We start from the raw sequence: 21,297 nt of genomic DNA on the forward strand, positions 1-21,297 counted from the left end.
CTGCTTCGTCCTCTGTTTCTTCCACTTTTTTTTTCTGTTGTTGATCAGCTATGTCTGACAAAAAGAGAGTATTATATAATCAACAGCAATGAGAAGGCTAGCACAGTGTGTAATGTTCTGCTTGAGCAGACTTGCAAATTTCATCACAAAGTTTGGAGGAGAAATTAGAATTTGAGGAGAGAGGATCAAAGCCATAAATGAAAAAATAATAGCATCCCAGGAGAACGACATCTTGATTTGCATTAATCCAGAACCTCAACATCTTGCTGATGACTTGCAGATTCTGCAGGCAGTCCAACTATCAGGTGAAATCATTCTCCATAAAAATGAACAAGGCCATCTTAGCGCTTCCCTTTAGAGAATGGTAGAATGAATATCCAGTAGGTGTCAGATTGCAAATAATGCGATCATTGACATTCTCGGGGTGAAGCCAAGTCTCAATCAAGGCAAGAATATTGATGTTGCTGTCAACCACATAATTCTTTATCAAAATGCATTACATCGTGACAGATTGTGCATTATTTGAGAGCCAAAAAGGCCACCAAATAATCCTCAGCTCATGGTCCAGCTAGACTTTTAGAATCAGAGAGCCATACAAGAACTGAAGTACTAAATTTCTATTTGAGATTTCTCGTGGTACCGAGGCTAGAAAGGCTTATTAATAACAAAACAGACAGAAGAATATTCCATTTGGCCGCCCTTATGAAAGAGGTCTATAAGGACAAAGGGAGCCAACTTATTAAGGGTTTTAATGTGAATAATTATACTACTGTAGAATGAATATATTTGTCTGTGATAAGAGAGTAAATCATAAGCATCATAAATATTCTTAATACTATGGATTATCAATTAATTAGAATAATCCATATAATTAATATTCACAATTATGCAAATTATGGTCACCATTGCCGAGGTACTTGAAGGTAAACCCAGATTTACACTCCACTCAACAGATTAACGTTTTCTGTATCAAGCCATTCAAGGAATTCAGGTGTTCGCTACAGCTATATATAACTTGTCCTAATATACTCTTTGTCTTTCGTTTCTTAGGAAAGGTAAAACAGCCATAGGGTAAAAAAGGAGGAAATTAAGTAATTGGGGTTTTAATGTGATCTTAAGTTGAATCCATTATTCCAAATGCTAAAATGAAACTACTGGTCACACATTACGTAGCTTAATTGTATTTAATTTTCCCTGAATGTTAACACACCTTGGCTGTTGTAACCAGCTGCCTCTTGAGGATTAAGGTTTGATGAAATGTTACCACCTGAGAACCCACAATGCTCTGTTTTCCTCTGCTCTCCAGACTTCGTTTCAAGAGCAAGGTTCTCTGATGGACTTGCAGTTGAATCTGCAACAAGTGTACATTGGCCAGATGAAGGTTCTCCTGACTTCTCTGTAGCTGGTTTGTCCTCTATTTTTTCCACGTTTCTTTTCTGCTGTCCATCAGCTTGTTTTGATAAAGAGAGTAATATCAGCAAGATAACAATTATTAATTACCAGCTAATGAGAACAGTCCATTATGTTCACAATTACGCACAAATCCAGTCACAAGAGCCTAGATAATCATGGGAAAGCCCATATTTACATCTCACTGATCCACTGATCGATGTCCATTATTATTGGCAAGTGCCAATTATCAAGATCACCTTTTCAATTGTGTTCAGGCCCATGTATATGAAATACTTGTGTACAAATTTCCATTTGAAACATCTTATCTTTGATGAAATGTCGAGAACCTACCATTTTCCGTTTGCTGCTGCTCTTTAGACTTTGTTTCATTTGCATTTGAACCTAAAAGTGTAGATTGGTCAGATGACGTTTCTCCTGACTTTTCTTTAGCTGCTTCGTCCTCTGTTTCTTCCACTTTTTTTTTCTGTTGTTGATCAGCTATGTCTGACAAAAAGAGAGTATTATATAATCAACAGCAATGAGAAGGCTAGCACAGTGTGTAATGTTCTGCTTGAGCAGACTTGCAAATTTCATCACAAAGTTTGGAGGAGAAATTAGAATTTGAGGAGAGAGGATCAAAGCCATAAATGAAAAAATAATAGCATCCCAAGACAACGACATCTTGATTTGCATTAATCCAGAACCTCAACATCTTGCTGATGACTTGCAGATTCTGCAGGCAGTCCAACTATCAGGTGAAATCATTCTCCATAAAAATGAACAAGGCCATCTTAGCGCTTCCCTTTAGAGAATGGTAGAATGAATATCCAGTAGGTGTCAGATTGCAAATAATGCGATCATTGACATTCTCGGGGTGAAGCCAAGTCTCAATCAAGGCAAGAATATTGATGTTGCTGTCAACCACATAATTCTTTATCAAAATGCATTACATCGTGACAGATTGTGCATTATTTGAGAGCCAAAAAGGCCACCAAATAATCCTCAGCTCATGGTCCAGCTAGACTTTTAGAATCAGAGAGCCATACAAGAACTGAAGTACTAAATTTCTATTTGAGATTTCTCGTGGTACCGAGGCTAGAAAGGCTTATTAATAACAAAACAGACAGAAGAATATTCCATTTGGCCGCCCTTATGAAAGAGGTCTATAAGGACAAAGGGAGCCAACTTATTAAGGGTTTTAATGTGAATAATTATACTACTGTAGAATGAATATATTTGTCTGTGATAAGAGAGTAAATCATAAGCATCATAAATATTCTTAATACTATGGATTATCAATTAATTAGAATAATCCATATAATTAATATTCACAATTATGCAAATTATGGTAACCATTGCCGAGGTACTTGAAGGTTAACCCAGATTTACACTCCACTCAGCAGATTAACATTTTCTGTATCAAGCCATTCAAGAATTCAGGTGTTAGCTACAGCTATATATAACTTGTCCTAATATACTCTTTGTCTTTCATTTCCTACGAAAGGTAAAACAGCCATAGGGAAAAGATGATGAATGATGAATCCATTATTCCAAATGTTAAAATGAAACTACTGTTCACACATTACGTAGCTTAATTGTATTTAATTTTCCCTGAATGTTAACACACCTTGGCTGTTGTAACCAGCTGCCTCTTGAGGATCAAGGTTTAATGAAATGTTACCACCTGGGAACCCACAATGCTCTGTTTTCATCTGCTCTCCAGACTTCGTTTCAACAGCAAGGTTCTCTAATGGACTTGCAGTTGAATCTGCAACAAGTGTAGATTGGCCAGATGAAGGTTCTCCTGACTCCTCTGAAGCTGGTTTGTCATCTACTTCTTCCAATTGTTTTTCCGGCTGTTCATCAGCTTGATCTAACAAATAGAGTAATATAAGCATGATACATATTATTATTGATTACTAGCTAATGAGAACAGTCCATTATGTTTACAATTATGCAAACTCCACTCACAAAGAGCCCAGGCAATCATGAGAAAGCCCATATTTATACCCTACTGTTCACATTAATGTTTTCTGTATCAACTTCATGCTACAGCTATTTACACCTTTTCCTAAAATATGTTCTTTTCCATTTCTCAGGTGTGGAGTGAGTGGTCAGTTAAAAGAGGCATAAGGAAAACAGGAGCCAACTAACTGGGGTTTTAACTTATGTGAATATTTTACTGTATACTGAATATATTAGTGTCTGATAAGAGAGTAAATTACAAGCATGATCATGGTATTTTATTACATGGCTTGTGTTTGTAGCCGATATAATGTGTGCTCTGATTGGCTAATTGTGACCGAATTGTAGGGCATTATTCTCCATAATACCCACGGGCCGATTACGGGCTTGCAAAAACAAAGCAAAAGGTAATTAAACAGCCATATAATAAACTACTTACTATCCGAGCTAGCTCAAGCCGTACTGGGGAATATTGGCCCTCGGTCGTTTTTGTACAGACCTAGCTGCGCTCGGTACGTATAGTGTACTGCCACGACCTCGGGCCAATATTCCCCAGTACGGCCCTCGCGTTCGGTTAGTAAGAAGTTAATATTCCTACATATGGATTATTAGTTAATCAGAATAGTTTATAGTTACCCAGATTTATAATCCATTCATCAGATTAACGTTTTCTGCATCAAGCCATTCAAGAATTGGTGTTTAAGCTACCGCTATTTATAACTTGTCCCTAAAATACTCTGTCTCTTTTATTTGCTAGGTAAGGTAAAAGAGCCATAGGGAAAAAAAGGTGGCAAGCAATAGGTGTTTTAATGGGATCTTAAGTTGAATCCACCAAATATTCAAAATGTTGAAATGAAACTACTCGACACAAATTATAGCTTATCAACAGTTACTGTATTAAATTTCCTTGAATGTAAACCAGCTGCCTCCCAAGGATTAGGGTTTGATGAAATGTTGCCCCCTCAAAACCAACCTTGCTCTGTTTTCTGCTGCTCTCCAGACCTCATTTTAAAAGCACGGTTTTCCAATGGAATTTCCGTTGAATCTGCAAGTGGTGTAGATTGGCCAGATGAAGGTTCTCCTGACTTCTCTGTAGCTGGTTTGTCCTCTGTTTTTTCCACGTTTCTTTTCTGCTGTCCACCAGCTTGTTTTGATAAAGAGAGTAATATAAGCAAGATAACTATTATTAAATACCAGCTAATGAGAACAGTCCATCATGTTCACAATTATGCACAAATCCAGTCACAAGAGCCCACTGGTAATCATGGGAAAGCCCCTATTTATATATATCTCACTGATCAGTACTGATTGATTTCCATTATTATTGGCAAGTGCCAATTATCAAGACCACCTTTTTAAGAGTGGATGTCCGTAAAAATCAAACAGCAGATGGCAAACCTTGAAAGATCGATTTTGCTCATACTTCCAAGTTTGAAAGAGTAACGTGTACCAAGAAGTACGGTATAGTTAGTTTGGGTTATTACGGATTTATTTTGGAGAAAAATGCAAAATACCGAACACCGCCGAAAATGCCGCTCGGACAAGCGATTTGTCTCTTCATTTTGACGGTCTTGTGAGTCAACTGAAGCATCCCTCATAAAAATTAATATTCCTCCTAATCCTAACTGAGCAATCTCTTAATTGTCGTTTGGCTAAGTTTGAGTGCATTTAAGACATTCTATTGTTTCCAAATAATTTTATTCTTGGCGCCTATATTTTATGTCACTAAAACTGAGTCTTACGAGATATCTTACAGAGAATGTGCTCTACCTTTAAACCCTTTGAAACTTCGGCCATCGAATGTCCAAACAAAGGCCTTTCGTCTGATAGAGAGAAATCTCTGGGCAATTACTTTTGCGTGACGCCTCAAGCGCTTAAAATGTCGTTAAAATGCATTCTTGTGACCTTTCGGGTCAAAACACAGCAGGCCGATATCCGTCTTTGATTTGATATGAAAATAGATGAGACTGCTTTAAATAAAGTGCAGAAAGTAAAATGATACCATTTTAATCCAGACCTGTTTTTCAGTGAGAAGTGGGAGCCTTAAGAATGTATCGAACTATGCATATGTAAACGGCAACTGCAGAATAACACTTTAAACTTTGTCAACACAACAACCACAGGGTAACCAATGAAAGACCAAAGTGTTGTCACCGACATGATGTCATCAATCAATATGTTAGTAAGCATAATCTGAAGTCGGAAAATTTGCGTTCCTAAAAGAAAATGTTATCTTCCTGTGGAGGAAACACAAAGCATGCGAGGGCTCTCAATCGATATCGTTGCGTGAAAGAGACCGTCGCCACGTTTGGAGTTGGAGAAGTTACCCAATAAAATAACCATCAAAACAGTGTTTAATACACAAGGGACAAAACTGATTTCGACAACAGAACAGTCCCAACGACTCCCTTGAATGCGGTTTATTAACTAGGTATCAGTTTGAGAGCCGCTGTTTATAGTTATGGAGGTCTGCTGTTCATTCAAGACGATAACTGGAGGAATCTGTGGTTCCGACAGTAGAGATAGAACGAAAGATATCCAGGTTGTTCCATTGAGCGCGTGTTCAAAAGATATTGAAAATCATCTCTCGTCATACTCGTTTACTGGTCCCGTAAATGAGGTGGAACTTATATTGTGTCGAGCAGCAATTTTCAAAATGCCAGGCAATTTAGAAAGCATGACCGTATGTCTGCGCCATCGTGGAAAGCTGGGGATTGGATGGACAAGAGGAGCTACAAGATGCAGAATACCCCTTGATTTATCCAACCATGGAAAAGGCCGCAATAAAACCTGGCCAAAAGGAGACAGAGGACTAGGAAAACATGAATCGGAAGTGGTACTTCGTAAGACTGGTGTTTTTGTTCAGCCCGGATCTGGTAAGATACTTAAAACTCCGTTTAGTCAAATAGAGGTATACTTTTACTATTTTTAGTATTGAGCTATGTATTTTCATTTTTATCATGATTGTTAATGCCTTCTTTTCAGGAATATGCAGGTCATGCCAAGATATAATAAAGTCTCTTAGCGTATAGTCTGCTGGCAGCCGGTTTTTTTCTCTAAGGGTCACTAGGACGAGCGCTTGGTCATCGCGAACTCACTATCAAGCTGAATTTTAATACATCGAAAAAGGCCTATTAAGAGGCGACACATATTTAGTTTATTAAGACTTCTCACAGTTCTCAGCAAAAAGGAGGCTTAACTAATTGTTGACAGTTTTGAAAGAGAAAAAGTGTGAATTTGGAGCAAAATACACCGGCTTTCCGACGAGACCTGGCATTTATTTTTAGGACAGCACCTAATGGAGTAAATGTCAGTATCAATAAGCCAATATCAAAGATATCATATTACTCTTTGTTTGTCCCTCCAAATTTTGCATAAGCATTTTTTCCAGTTTCTCTTGGGACCATTGTAATTCCCAAGTGGAAATAAAAACAATTCCTATGCAAACTTTTGGAGGGTAGTAGCCAAAACGAATGAAGGAAAAATACCGAACATTCGGATATAACATTACAGGAGAATAACGACAAAAATTGAAACAAAAAAACTTTAGAAAAAAAGACACCCCAACCCCGGCCCCCGGCCCGGCGTTTTGGCTACTACCCTACGGGAGGGACAAACAAAGAATATTATAGTGTTTTTGATATTGGCTAATTGTTTCATTTTCTCAGCAAAATTTCATCAATCTTGTCGAAGCACTCATCCCACCATTTAGGTAAATTATTGCCTTAGATAATACGATGCCACCCTCACATGTTTTGTGTTTCCACCACAGGAAAATAAAAGTTTCTTCACAGAACGCAAATTTTCAGACTTAAATTTTGGCTTGCCAACATATTTATTGATGACATCATTATGTCAGTGAAAAGCTAAAAACAAGGACGACGGAGCATATTTTGTATTGTGGGGGGGGGGGGGGGGGGGTGAGGGGACTAACAAGCAAGAGCCGCTAACTTGTAGGGGGTTCCCTGAAGGAAATTCTCCGCCAGAAAATTTTGAAATCTTGAAGCTCGGAAATGCAACTTTTTTCCTTCTGTTACTTTTCTCTTTTTATGCTTTATGAGTTTTTTTCCTCTATTTTTTCTTCATGGGCAGTCCCCCTAGCTCCGCCGTCCCTGAGAAAAAGGAGCACTTCGGTCTACCATTGGGTATCCTGTGGTTGTTGTGTTGACAAACGTTCGTTATGTTATATTCTGCTGTGGCCGTTTACATAAGTGTAGTTCCAAACATTCTTAAAACTCCCACTTCTCACTAAAAAAAAGATATGGATTAAAATGGTATCATTTTACTTTCTGCACTTTATTTAAAGCGGTCTCATCTATTTTCATATCAAATCAAAGACGGATATCGGCCTGCTGTGTTTTGACCCGAAAGGTCACAAGAATGCATTTTAACGACATTTTAAGCGCTTGAGGCGTCACGCAAAAGTAATTGCCCAGAGATTTCTCTCTATCAGACGAAAGACCTTTGTTTCAACATTCAATGGCCGAAGGTTTAAAGGGTTTAAAGGTAGAGCACATTCTCTGTAAGATATCTCGTAAGACTCAGTTTTAGTGACATAAAATATAGGCGCCAAGAATAAAATTATTTGGAAACAATAGAATGTCTTAAATGCACTCAAACTTAGCCAAACGACAATTAAGAGATTGCTCAGTTAGGATTAGGAGGAATATTTTATGAGGGATGCTTCAGTTGACCTCACAAGACCGTCAAAATGAAGAGACAAATCGCTTGTCCGAGCGGCATTTTCGGCGGTGTTCGGTAATTTGCATTTTTCTCCAAAATAAATCGGTAATAACCCAAACTAACTATACCACGTTACTCTTTCAAACTTGGAAGTATGAGCGAAATCGATTTTGCAAGGTTTGCCACGGAATTCAAAGGTTGCTTGATTTTTAGGAACATTCACTCTTAATTGTGTTCAGTTCCTTGTATATGAAACACTTGTGTACAAATGTCCATTTGAAACATCTTATCTTTGATGAAATGTTGAGAACCTACCATTTTCCGTTTGCTGCTGCTCTTTAGACTTTGTTTCATTTGCATTTGAACCTAAAAGTGTAGATTGGTCAGATGACGTTTCTCCTGACTTTTCTTTAGCTGCTTCGTCCTCTGTTTCTTCCACTTTTTTTTTCTGTTGTTGATCAGCTATGTCTGACAAAAAGAGAGTATTATATAATCAACAGCAATGAGAAGGCTAGCACAGTGTGTAATGTTCTGCTTGAGCCGACTTGCAAATTTCATCACAAAGTTCGGAGGAGAAATTAGAATTTGAGGAGAGAGGATCAAAGCCATAAATGAAAAAATAATAGCATCCCAGGAGAACAATTTAACATCTTGATTTGCATTAATCCAGAAACTCAATATCTTGCTGATGACTTGCAGATTCTGCAGGCAGTGCAATTATGATGAAATCATTCTCCATAAGAATGAACAAGCTAGCCATCTTAACGCTTCCTTTTAGAGAATGGTAGAATGAATATCCAATAGGTGTGAGATTGCAAATAATGCGATCATTGACATTCTCGGGTGAGGCCAAGTCTCAATCAAGGCAAGACTATTGATGTTGCTGTCAAACACATAATTCTTAATCAAAAAGCATTACGTCCTGACAGATTGTGCATAATTTATTTGAGAGCCAAAAAGGCCACCAAATAATCCTCAGCTCATGGTCCAGCTAGACTTTTAGAATCAGAGAGCCATACATTAGAACCGAAGTACTAAATTTCTGTTTGAAATTTCTTGTGGTCACCAAGGCTAGAAAGGCTTATTAATAACAAAACAGACAGAAGAATATTCCATTTGCCCGCCATTATGAAAGAGGTCTATATATAAGGACAAAGGGAGCCAACTTATTAAGGGTTTTAATGTGAATAATTATACTACTGTAGAATGAATATATTTGTCTGTGATAAGAGAGTAAATCATAAGCATCATAAATATTCTTAATACTATGTATTATCAGTTAATTAGAATATTCCAAAAGGCACATAATTAATATTCACAATTAAAAAAATTCTGGTCACAATTGCCGAGGTAATTGAAGGTAAACCCAGAATTACACCCCACTCAACAGATTAACGTTTTCTGTATCAAGCCATTCTAGAATTCAGGTGTTAGCTACAGTTATATATAACTTGTCCTAATATACTCTTTGTCTTTCATTTCTTAGGAAAGGTAAAACAGCCACGCGAGGGAAAAAAAGGAGGAAATTAGGTAATTGCGGTTTAGGTAATTCCGGTCTTAAGATGAATCCATTATTCCCAATGTTAAAATGAAACTACTGGTGACACATTACACAGCTTAATTGTATTTAATTTTTTCTGAATGTTAACACACCTTGGTTGTTGTAACCAGCTGCCTCTTGAGGATCAAGGTTTGATGAAATGTTACCACCTGAGAACCCACAATGCTCTGTTTTCTTCTGCTCTCCAGACTTCGTTTCAAGTGCAAGGTTCGCTAATGGACTTGCAGTTGAATCTGCAACAAGTGTACATTGGCCAGATGAAGGTTCTACTGACTTCACTGAAGATGGTTTGTCATCTACTTCTTCCAATTTTTTTTCCTGCAGTTCATCAGCTTGATCTAACAAACAGAGTAATATAAGCATGAAACATATTATTATTGATTACCAGCTAATGAGAACAGTCCATTATGTTTACAATTATGCAAACTCCACTCACAAGAGCCCAGGCAATCACGAGAAAGCCCATATTTATACCCTACCAATCAGATTAATGTTTTCGGTATCAAATTCATGCTACAGCTATTTACACCTTTTTCTAAAATATGTTCTTTTCCATTTTAATTCTTAGGTGTGGAGTGAGTGGCCAGCTAAAAGAGGCATAAGGACAAAAGGAGCCAACTAACTGGGGTTTTAATGTGAATATTTTACTGTATATTGAGTATACTCGTGCCTGGTAAGAGATTAAATTACAAGCATGATTACGGTATTATTCCTACATATGGATTATTAGTTAATCAGAAGAGTTAATAAAGTTCAAAATTATGCAAATTCTAGTCACAATTGCTAAGATAATCACAGGTTACCCAGATTTATACCCCATTCATCTGATTAACGTTTTCTGCATCAAGCCATTCAATAATTGGTGTTTAAGCTACCGCTATTTATATATGATTCATTTCATATACCATTTCATAATTGATTCATTCCTCATGGGACCATTAGAACCCACAAATGACCAGCTGGCTTCATAGCTCAGTTGGTTAGAGCATCGCACCGGAATCGCGAGATCACGGATTCAAACCCCGTTGAAGTCCTGAATTTTTCAGGCTTCTCTACGCAATTGTAAAAATTGCATTCATAACTGCGAAGATCATAGCTTCACTTGATTTCATATCCGCAGTTCATATATAATTCATTTCATATACCATTTCATCATTCAGCTAAGAACATTGCTAGGTCACGAGTCTCTATTTCCAGGGAACAAATTAACACTAACACCATAGCCACCTCAGCATTCCACAAGTGACCAACCTCCCTTAAAAGATCACTATATTTCTCCATCTTCTCCTCTTTTTCCTTGATATGACTATATGAAGCCGCAGCACTGTCAATAATAAAGCAAAGGGGTGTTGCTACATGTAGCTATGATAAGTACATTGTATGTTTCTTGGATCGACCAGTTTCTGTAAAGAGTAAAGTTGGCTTCCTTAAGGAGGACAGGCAACTTATAGAAATTACTGAAACTAATGTATCAACTTCTCCACTATAGCCTATAGCTAATGGCAAACCTCCGACAATCCAGGTCATTGTTACACACTTCCACAGATTAGAACTGACTGTTTAATCATTTTTTTCTGTCTCTTTACTAATGCATTTAATGTTCATACATGTAGGTAATGTGCCAATGTCAATTTTTTATGTAGTTCATTATCATCCAAAACATTTTGTTTTTGGAATCAGTAAATAACTTAATTTATTATTACTTATAAGTTGGAAAACCAATACACATACACCAATAAAGGTATCCCTCTCTATATATATTTTTTATTGTCCTCCATCAAACAATCACAGTTCACTGAGAAAATCTCAACTTTTTTATTGACAAAACACACGTAAGCAAAAAAAAAAAACTGCTTCTGTGGCAGTTCATACTCCCTCCCCATATCTTTCTTCAGCTGAACATCAGGCTTCAGTTCTTGGGATGACTGTGCTTGGATGATCCAGAAGTTCTCACTTGCCCTCTTCTGTTGCAACTGGCCCATCTCGCTTGTCTCCCCCTTTACAGTTCAGATAAAACACTTAGATAGGCAGTCACTCTCAAGAGTTTCTGGTAGGATGAGAACTTTGTCAATAGGGCATCTACTGGACCATTCCCCTCTCCCTCTGTTTCTGTTGCAAGGAACTGTTTCTCTGCCTGAGGCTGTACCTTCTCTTGACTGGTCTCTGTGTTCTCTGTCACCTCAGGTTGCTGTGATCAATTCCTCTTTCTCAGTCAACAAATCCGGCCAGTGGAACCATAAATCACTCAACTCGTCTGGTCCAACACCTCTACTGCTTGATCAATCAGATTCTCATTTCTCAGGACATGATGCCAGTGAAGGTCATATTACTATTCTCCTGGAAGGTTTTTGTTCAGTTGCAAACACAGACCAAGTCCCCTGAACCTTGATCCAAAAGAGAACTGTAGGTGCTATCAACCCAACAGAGATACTCTTCAATGGGTTGATTCTCCAGAGTTTACTTGGCATGGTTCATTAGTTGAGACAACATGAGTGCTGCTACAAGTTCCTTACAAGGGATTGTCATATTACAGGATGCTAGAGTTGTACTAAACTTAAGAAAGTACTCGCATATTTCTCCCGGGCTTTATGAACTTAGTTGGTTACCAGTACAACATCGTGTTCATTTTAAGATCTTATTCTTAACATTTAAACCTATTCATGGATTGGCACGCAAGTATATCATCGAATTAATTAACATTAAGCCTAGATCTATATATAATCTTAAATCAAATCAAAGTTTAGTGTTAGACCCTCCTCAAGGAAAAATGCTTGTCACTTTAGGTGATAGATCTTTCTCTGCTGCCGCTCCATATTTATGGAATAGTTTGCAGGCTGAATTACGTGATATTCAGTCTTTAGCTATTTTATAAATGTAAGCTGAAAACCTACTTATTTCATGTAGGTTTTAATGCGTATCCTGTTTGATATTCACTCTTATTAGTATTGCTAATCAAGTTTATTGTCACTATTATAAATGTTCTTTAACTTCTTACTAACTGAGTGCGAGGGCCGTACTGGGGAATATTGGCCCGAGGTCGTGGCAGTACGGAACGAGCGCAGCGAGGTCTGTACAAAAACGACCGAGGGCCAATATTCCCCAGTACGGCTCAAGCTAGCTCGGCTAGTAAGTAGTTTATTATATGGCTTTTCAATTACCTTTTGCTTTGTTTTTGCAAGCCCCTAATCTGCCCATGGGCATTGTGGGAGAATAATCCCCTACAATTCAGTCACAAATTAGTCAATCAGAGCACGCGTTATATCGGCTACAAACACAAGCCACATAATAAATTTTATTAATATACCTGTAATAATGATTAGTTTTACTAATTTGAATTTTATTGTAGTTGTAAAGCACTGTTGATCAGTGAATGTAAATAGCGCTCTAGGAGTTGATTATTAAATTATCATTATTATTATTATTATTCCATCCTGCAGTCATCAAATCTGAGCTATGTATGACATGACTCTTCATGAAATATTCCCTGTAGTCAGAGTCTGTGAGCCTTAGTACTTCTTGCAAACACATCTGATTGAACTAATGTTATGACTTCTGCATGCAAGGAACTCTTTCTCAGTCTCAGTGTTTGCCAGTGGAGTCTTTCCTGCCACCACCTATCCCAGCATGGTAAACTCCATACCTGTATCTGCATGTATCAGGATTTGGTCCAAGGACTGGTGGTTCTGCATGTCATCTTTATGGTCTGAACATCTGCGGCACTGAAAATGATGTGCACTGGTAGCCTATCTTGGTCTGTTATTTCTTTACTAAACACAACTCGTTTAATCCGAGGCTTTTTACTCTTCTGGTGTGCAATCCTGGGGTTTGAAGGTGTGTTAAAACAGGTTTCTCAGCATTAACAACCTGTACCTCCATTTCAAAGTCGTCAATGGTGCAAACTTAATCTTGAAGTGACACAGTTCAATTTACTTACGCACAGTTCTCTACATCTGCTCGATAACTCTTTGCTTCACTCATTGTGACTTCAGTTTAGTCCAGGTGCTAGATCTAAACTGATATATGAGCTCCCACCTCCTCCAGCATTATCCTGCCTTTCACTCCATTACCGTCTGCCAATACTGTTGCATGTAGAGTTGTTTGCTCTTCCAGTGCTTCAAAGTACTTGTCACATGACCACTTGGTCTCATCAGTTCCACCTGACGGTGACGTAGTTGTGGCTGGGTTATCACACAAGGAAGTGTGGCGCCTGGATCCACACCAACCACAACCCTTTGATCCACAGCTAAATGTGATAACCTGGTACAGTCGTGCTTCTTCAAGAACTCCCTGCAGCTTGCAATGTCCAGGATTCTATTGTAATATTTGCTTTGATGTTGATTTGATCCTTTCATGAATCTGTTATTTCCCTGTAGCTGCTCTAAAAGTCCCTCTCTTTACATTTTTTATTGTACTCTCTTACTAGTGGTTTCTCCTCGTCCAGTAATTCATCGGTCACTTCTTTCAATTTTCTTTTAGTTATAACATCAAACACATTCCCAATGGTTGAGACCTCCAAATGTGTTTATTCCATGTGCTTAGTCATATGACGTACAATACAATAATCACTAGGGGCAGGATAGTAAGCTTTATGTCACATCCTACCCTTCCTGAAAAGAAACAACACTTTGAAACAAATAACATTTTGAAACAAAATAAATGTCATGTGCAGTCCATGGCTTAAAGAAAACAAAGTTAATGAAATAAAATGTCATAGTCCCTTGCTTAAAAACAAATCAACAATCTAGACCAGCCTGACGTTCTACAGATCAAGCCGCTTTGGAGCTACTAATTTTCGGCCACTTCGGGTGACATATGTATCCCTAATGTTCTCCTTTGCTGTTTCTGGCTGCACATGTTGCTCCTGTGTTGGGATATTTGGCAACGTAAAGGGGATTGTAGGTTGGTTCGACTCAGCATCCATAGGGGACTCCTTGCTCTGGACTTCAGTTTGGTCTGCTCTGTAAAGCACATCTGTGTCCTTATCCTGGACTGCAGTTTGGGCTGTCCTGGAAGGTATTTCTTTGTTTAGAGTACCATGCCCAGGTGCAGGGCAGACTCATAGATGTTGCTTGTTGCGGCGATACTTGGAACCATCTTCAGCTTGGACCATGTATGATCTTGGTGTGTGGTGATGCTTAACTACTGTGGCTGGTTTCTATATCATGGGGGTCTTTCCTTGGTAACAAGCTTAAGCTCTGTCATATCCTTGCTGGCATGACGATCATGATATTTCTTCTGATTCTCTTTACTCTTTGGCAGGAACTTGGTAATATGTTGCTAGTTGTTGGGTGCTGGTTAAAGCAGGCCTTTGGTCAAGGCAATTTATTTCTCAGTCTACAATCTATCAGTAATCATACTGGGGTCAGATCAATGTCTGGAAGTGGTTTTGTTCGAAAGTCCAACAAGGCTAGGAACTTGTCATCATTTTTTAGCCACAACTTCTTCACAGTCTGCACTGCTCTTTCCGCTTCTGCATTGGCTTTTGGGCAATGCAGTGACCTGTGGTGTGCCGTAATCTTTCGCAAATTCCTGGAGCTCGCCACTGCCCAACTGAGGGCTGTTATCTGATACCACTTCTGCTGAGAGCCCATGCACACCAAACTGCCTTTTCAGCTCCTCCAGTACAGCTCCGGTTATTACAGATTCCATGGGTGTAACTTCAATAAATTTGCTATGGTAGCATACAGAGAGTAAAAAATGCTTTCCATGAAACTCAAATAAGTCTGTTGCTATCTTTTTCAAAGGTAGTGATGGTGGTACAGAAGGCCTTAGTGACTCTGAGGGCTGTTTATTGGCACAAATGCTGCAATGGGTGGCCATTTCCTCAATTTTCACCGACATTCCAGGCCACAATAGTATTCCTCTGGCCCTTTGTCTGCACTTGACTATGCCTAAGTGGCTCTTGTGGATGTGACATAGCATTTCAGGTCTTAGAAGCTTTGGGACAATCACGGTGGCTCAAACCAGTTTCAACACTTTCAAGAGACCTTGTTATTAGATGGATTGACACCACAACAATTTATCACATGACACCAATGTTATGGTACCATGTGAAACTCTATGCAAAGTTTAAGAAAATCAATGGAACGGATTCAAGGCTACCTTAAATAATTGAAAATTATTTAAGGTACCATAACATTGCCGTTAAGTGATAAACTGTTGTAGTGTCAATTCTTCTAGTAAGAACGTTTCGTTCAAGTGTTGAAACTGGTTTGAGCCACCTTAAAGGTGTTCCTTTGAAAAGGGAACCATCTGCTGTGGCAACTTCATCTTGGTATGTCCCATAGGGTCTTGCCTCCACAGGAAATTGTAGGCTTGAGTCTAGCCATCCATTTTCACCATGGAGAGAAGTGCTTGTGGTTCTGGGTCTCTCTTGGTTTCCCTCTGGAACACTTCATGTCACTCGTCTGAGACTGACAGGAAAATATTAATTTCTTGGAATTCTTCACAAGTTCCACTGTCATCACTCTGCACTGCTGCTCGGCTCAGAATGTCAGCAGGGGTGGATCCAGGGGGATGGTGCAGGGGGTGTGCACCTTCCTGAGGTGACCTGCGGGTTTCTAATACAACTGGTATTCTGGAAGAACCCATTTCTGAGTGGTGCACCCCCTCCTAAGAAAAAGATTGCTGACCCTGGTCAAAAAGGACGTGCTTACAACCTGGGATGTAGCATACCTCCTTATCATACCCACGGACAGTGAGGATCATTTTCTGAAGTCTCAGTGGTACTTGAGAAGACAAGGGTTCGGTACTGATGGCTTGGAGAGGTTTATGATCTGTCTCAACCACAACAATTCTGTCGTAGATGTACTGGTGGAACTTGCGACAAGCAAAAACGACTGCTACCATTTCCATTTCAATGGGAACATACCTTGTTTCAATGTACTGTCAGTGAGTGCCCTGTGGGACTGGTATCTTCCTTGGCGAATGTACCACAGGGATTGCATCAACAGAAAGCTCAATGCGATAAGTGCCAGGCATGCATCCGAGCCCATTGAACAACTCAGGGTAGTCATCCAACTCCACTCTTCGTACTGGTGATTCGTTGCTGGTTAGCTGGTGACTTCTCTTCAGAAGGTCAAGTTTGACACAGAAGTTTCCACGAAGCACTGACTCTACGTCCGGTTCCACAACAAAGAACTTAACATCTGCGACCGTTTCTTTGAATCGCGCCTGGAACGCAACTTCTCCGCAAGGTTTCAGTTTGTGTTTAGAAAGGTTGGTTTTCAGTGCTTTCAGAAGTCTATGCTTCAGGTTTTGGTAACTGCTCATTGACATCACATCACCTTTCACACCACTATCTAGCTGGAAGCAAACTTCCACTTCAACAACTTCGTAAAATTGCTTGTTTGCTTCAACACAGCTTGAACCTATTGAGTAAACAAACAATTCTTTCATATTCCACTTTAATGTCATTTGTGCTTTCTGATTCGAAAGTCTCCTGGATCTCGTTCTTGAAAAAAAGCACTTTGTGTAGGTAGCTCCTTTGAGAAATTTTCACCTTTTTCCACCATTTGTCACTTTACGATTGAGGTTTCAACTGGACTGACTCCACTCATAATTCACAGCCGTGTCTTGGCGGGGTCACCACTTTGGTGTTGGAAACCCAATACACATACACCAATATAAAGGCAAACCCTTATAGCATACCCTAGGTGATTTTTCATTTCAATGCATCGATCAGGTGCAGGCCCTTTACAACTCTGAAGAAATCGATAGGCTTTTAATAATTACAAAAGAGGCTTATTGGAGTGCTCAGCTGTTCTCTTTAGCATCCCACGGCTTAAATAAAAGGAAGAAATTTCATTCAAAAAACAGAATTTGTTATAAGTAGTTTCCTTTTCCATAGTGTACGTTCCTACATGATCAAGGCCCTTTTCTTGGATTTCATCAGGCCTTTAGGTGTTAGGTGAACCCAAAGGCCCTGACCGGGGAGCTTATTATGATTAACATTGCTTAAGGGTCCCTCCACGGGTTTTGTTAATTTTTTGCTTCGTTAACTTAGCTTTTTTGTCGTCTACTAATTAGCACCAGTTTTTGTTGTTCTTTTTTGTAATCTTATGCTTTTTTGATAGTTGTCACTTGTAATTATGTAATTGTTAGCGCCTAAGTCTTATTTAAGTTTCGTTTTTATTCAAAATTAAGTTGACTGAAGAAGGTCTTTGACCGAAACGTTTTATTAAATTTTTAATTTTTAAACTTTTTTTAAGCCAGAAGCTGTCCGTCCTCGCTTCTTTTTTAACTTTATATATATATATATATATATATATATATATATAGAGAGAGAGAGAGAGAGAGAGAGAGAGAGAGAGAGAGAGAGAGAGAGAGAGAGAGAGAGAGTTATGAGTGCTTCCTGAGCCAACAAAGATCCCAACTAAAAGGATCACAAGGATTCACAGTCCTGATTCGGTAGATGATAAAAAAACTGGTTAAAAATGAGGCCGAAAATGGACAACTTTTGGTTTAAAAACTATAAACAAATTTTTAATATTTTATAATACGTTTCGGTCTCTCGACCTTCTTCAGTTACAAAAGAGTCGGTAGAAAAATCTACAACTTAAATAGGGTTTTACAACAATGAATAAAAAACGGGTTACATAACAAATTCAAAGAAAACAATAGGTACAGAAAAAAGTCAATCAGATACAACAAATGAGAACAAAAATACTGTAAATGGCGACAAAAATTGCGTAATTGCTTCAGCGCAATAGGATCCCCATCAAGGGGACATAAGGACTTGTTAAAAATTCAGTGTTAAAAAACACCTTAAGAAATATGCAACAACTTGCCGTAAGTCCGCTAAAGTCAAGTATAGTGGACGAGATAATTTGAATGGAATTCTTGTCTTTTATTCAGCCCAAAAGGTGAAAGGGAAAACAACTGCGCACTGCAGTATGCTTCTTTCGTGATGAGTAAATTTTCAGTGTTCTCGGACGTACTGTTTTGAATTTGGTCAATGCATTGGAATGTAAAGTCCGATAACACATGTGGGGTTTGGTTAAAGTGTGAGGTGACTTCGCAAGTTTTTTTGTTTGTTTTCATAGAAGATTTGTGATTTCTAAATCTAACTTTAAATTCGGTCATGGTAGAACCGACATATTGGAGATTGCACTTCTTGCAATGAACCAAATAAATAACATTCGCTGAATTGCACGAGAGTTTCTGCCGAACAAAATGTTTTACCCGTTTGTGCGCTCGAGAAAGTTTGCGAGTTGACCAAGACGTTCTTACAAAGATCGCATCTGGCTTTGTTACAAGTGAAACATCCCGTTGATGGCAATGTAATCTACTCTGGTGAGCCCTTTCTACACTTAGAAGGTGCCAGAATTTCCTTGAGGTTCTTAGACCTGCGAAAGGATGAAATTATGGAATTCGATGGAAAAAGCTCCTTACGTTTTGGCGACGAGAGCAAAAAATGAAAATGCTTTTTAATCAAGCCATTAACAGACGGTAAATTAGGGTTATATGTAAGAACAAAAGGAAAAATCTTTTTGGAATCTCTGACTTTGGCTTGGAGTAAATCATTTCTAGGAATATGCTCGCCGCTCTAGAAATTCCCGCGAGACCAATTCTTCTGGATATCCCTGGTCAACTAGGTAGCCCTTATACTCCTTCAGCCTTTTGTTAAGGAAACAATTCTTAGAGCAATTTCTACATAGTCTCGAAGCGACTCCAAACGGAATTGCTTTGAAAACATGCTTAGGATGGGCACTGGATAGAGGAAGATACAAATGGCTATCGGTAGGTTTAGAGTAAACATCTGTTTGGATAAAACCATCAACCAGATGGAGTGTAACATCTAGAACATTAAGTTTGCTTTCCGAACGAACTAATTCAAATTTAATCGCGGGATACAGCGAATTAATGGACACAGTGAAGGAATTAAGTGCAACAGTGCCCTGTTGCCAAAGGTCAAAGATATCAAACGATATCTCCACCATTGTGAGGGCTTGATATGGCCACAATGCTTAGCCTTGTGGTCTATCTCCCACATGACTATGTCCGCATAACTACAGGCATTTTTAGGTCCCATAGCCGTACCATGTACTTTTAGGTAGAACTTCTCATTGAAAACCGAGTGATTGCTTTTAAGGCAAATCTCTACAGCTTCCAGAATACAATCAGTTGATGGTAGCAATTGTTCATCACGAAAGAAGCATACTGGAGTGCGCAGTTGTTTTCCCTTTCACCTTTTGGGCTGAATAAAAGACAAGAATTCCATTCAAACAATCGCGTCCACTATACTTGACTTTAGCGGACTTAGGGCAAGTTGTTGCATATTTCTTAAGGTGTTTTTTAACACTGAATTTTTAGCAAGTCCTTATGTACGCCCTTGATGGGGATCCTATTGCGCTGAAGCAATTACGCAATGTTTGTCGCCATTTACAGTATTTTTGTTCTCATTTGTTGTATCTGATTGACTTTTTTCTGTACCTATTGTTTTCTTTGAATTTGTTATGTAACCTGTTTTTTATTCATTGTTGTAAAACCCTATTTAAGATTTTTCTACCGACTCTTTTGTAACTGAAGACGGTCGAGAGACCGAAACGTATTGTAAAATGTTAAAAAAAAAATTATAGTTTTTAAACCAAAAGTTGTCCATTTTCGGCCTCATTTTTAACCAGCTTATATCACCAACGTGACAGATATAATTACACAACACAACGCAAAAGTATTAAACGCCACTGCAACACCTAATGAGGCGCAGCTATGCAACTACTGGAGAAACAAGCAAACATGTCTATCATCGTGTATAGTCTACAGAGCCGAAGTGAAAAACAATAACAACACCAAGATCTATTACGGAGCGCCAGAAGGCGAGTTTAAAACTCGATACAACAACCACATTAAATCCTTCAGGCACAAAAAATACTGCAAGGAGACGGAGTTATCGAGGCATATCTGGAGTCTAAAGGACAACAACATCAATTACTCCCTACACTGGTCTATAGAGTCTTTCGCCTCACCATACAAATGCGGATCAAAGAGATGCGACCTGTGCCTCACAGAAACGTTGTACAAAATAAAAGCCAATATGCGCCATCTACTGAACAAAAGAAACAAAGTAATTTCTAAATGCAGACACAAAAACAAATACCTTTTATCGAACTCAAAATACAATGTAGCACCCTCCCTGGAGTATTAGAATAACCTTTAAATAAGCGGAAATGCAAATGTAGAACTGTAGCCTGATGATTGTTCAAACACGAAACTTGAAGTCGCTACGCTGTGAAGTTGTCTTTCTTTAATCGGGTATATATATATATATATATATATATATATATATATATATATATATATATATATATATATATATATATATTTATTTATTTATTTATTTATTTATTTATTTATTTATTATCCTCCAGCAAATAATCACAGTTAACCAAGAATATCTCACCTTTTTTATTTACAAAACTACCTCAAAGAATTCAACATGACACACATAAGCAAAAAAAAAACTGCTTGTGAGGCAGTTCTGAACTTGAGCCTCCACTGACGGGAGCCGTGTCCATAGTAATGACATGCAATCACGAGTGTCCAACAAAAAAAAAAACAATTACGTGCATAAATTTCAAAATACTTTCTGCCCTTTAGAGAGTAATTGCGGTTTTTCAAGATGGTAAAAAATAGGCGTGCATTGTATAACTGGTGGGTGGTGCAGCAGAGGCTGTGGTAAAGGCTCGGGTCTTGTC

At 38.5% G+C, this 21,297-nt stretch overlaps 1 protein-coding gene and 1 long non-coding RNA gene across 3 annotated transcripts in view; one reads left to right on the forward strand and one right to left on the reverse strand.

Annotated features, from left to right (window-relative positions):
• The window catches only part of LOC137990724 (dentin sialophosphoprotein-like), a 55,619-nt gene that overhangs the window by 29,972 nt on the left and 4,350 nt on the right, over positions 1–21,297 (reverse strand). For both annotated transcript variants that reach the window (XM_068835841.1, XM_068835842.1), the window contains exons 2-8: positions 9,694–9,939; positions 8,356–8,508; positions 4,331–4,501; positions 3,020–3,265; positions 1,744–1,896; positions 1,211–1,450; positions 1–54 (exon numbers count right to left, since the gene is read on the reverse strand). The exon at positions 1–54 is cut by the window's left edge and continues 99 nt beyond it. In XM_068835841.1, the coding sequence (XP_068691942.1) occupies positions 1–54; positions 1,211–1,450; positions 1,744–1,896; positions 3,020–3,265; positions 4,331–4,501; positions 8,356–8,508; positions 9,694–9,939 (1,263 nt within the window). The remainder of the gene's footprint in view (positions 55–1,210; positions 1,451–1,743; positions 1,897–3,019; positions 3,266–4,330; positions 4,502–8,355; positions 8,509–9,693; positions 9,940–21,297) is intronic.
• LOC137990726 (uncharacterized) lies at positions 917–9,879 on the forward strand. The gene is made up of 4 exons (XR_011121551.1): positions 917–991; positions 3,492–3,562; positions 9,527–9,570; positions 9,790–9,879. It is a non-coding gene; the product is annotated as an uncharacterized lncRNA (long non-coding RNA).

This window comes from Montipora foliosa, chromosome 2 (genome assembly GCF_036669935.1).
Source record: "Montipora foliosa isolate CH-2021 chromosome 2, ASM3666993v2, whole genome shotgun sequence".
Lineage (NCBI taxonomy): Eukaryota > Metazoa > Cnidaria > Anthozoa > Scleractinia > Acroporidae > Montipora > Montipora foliosa.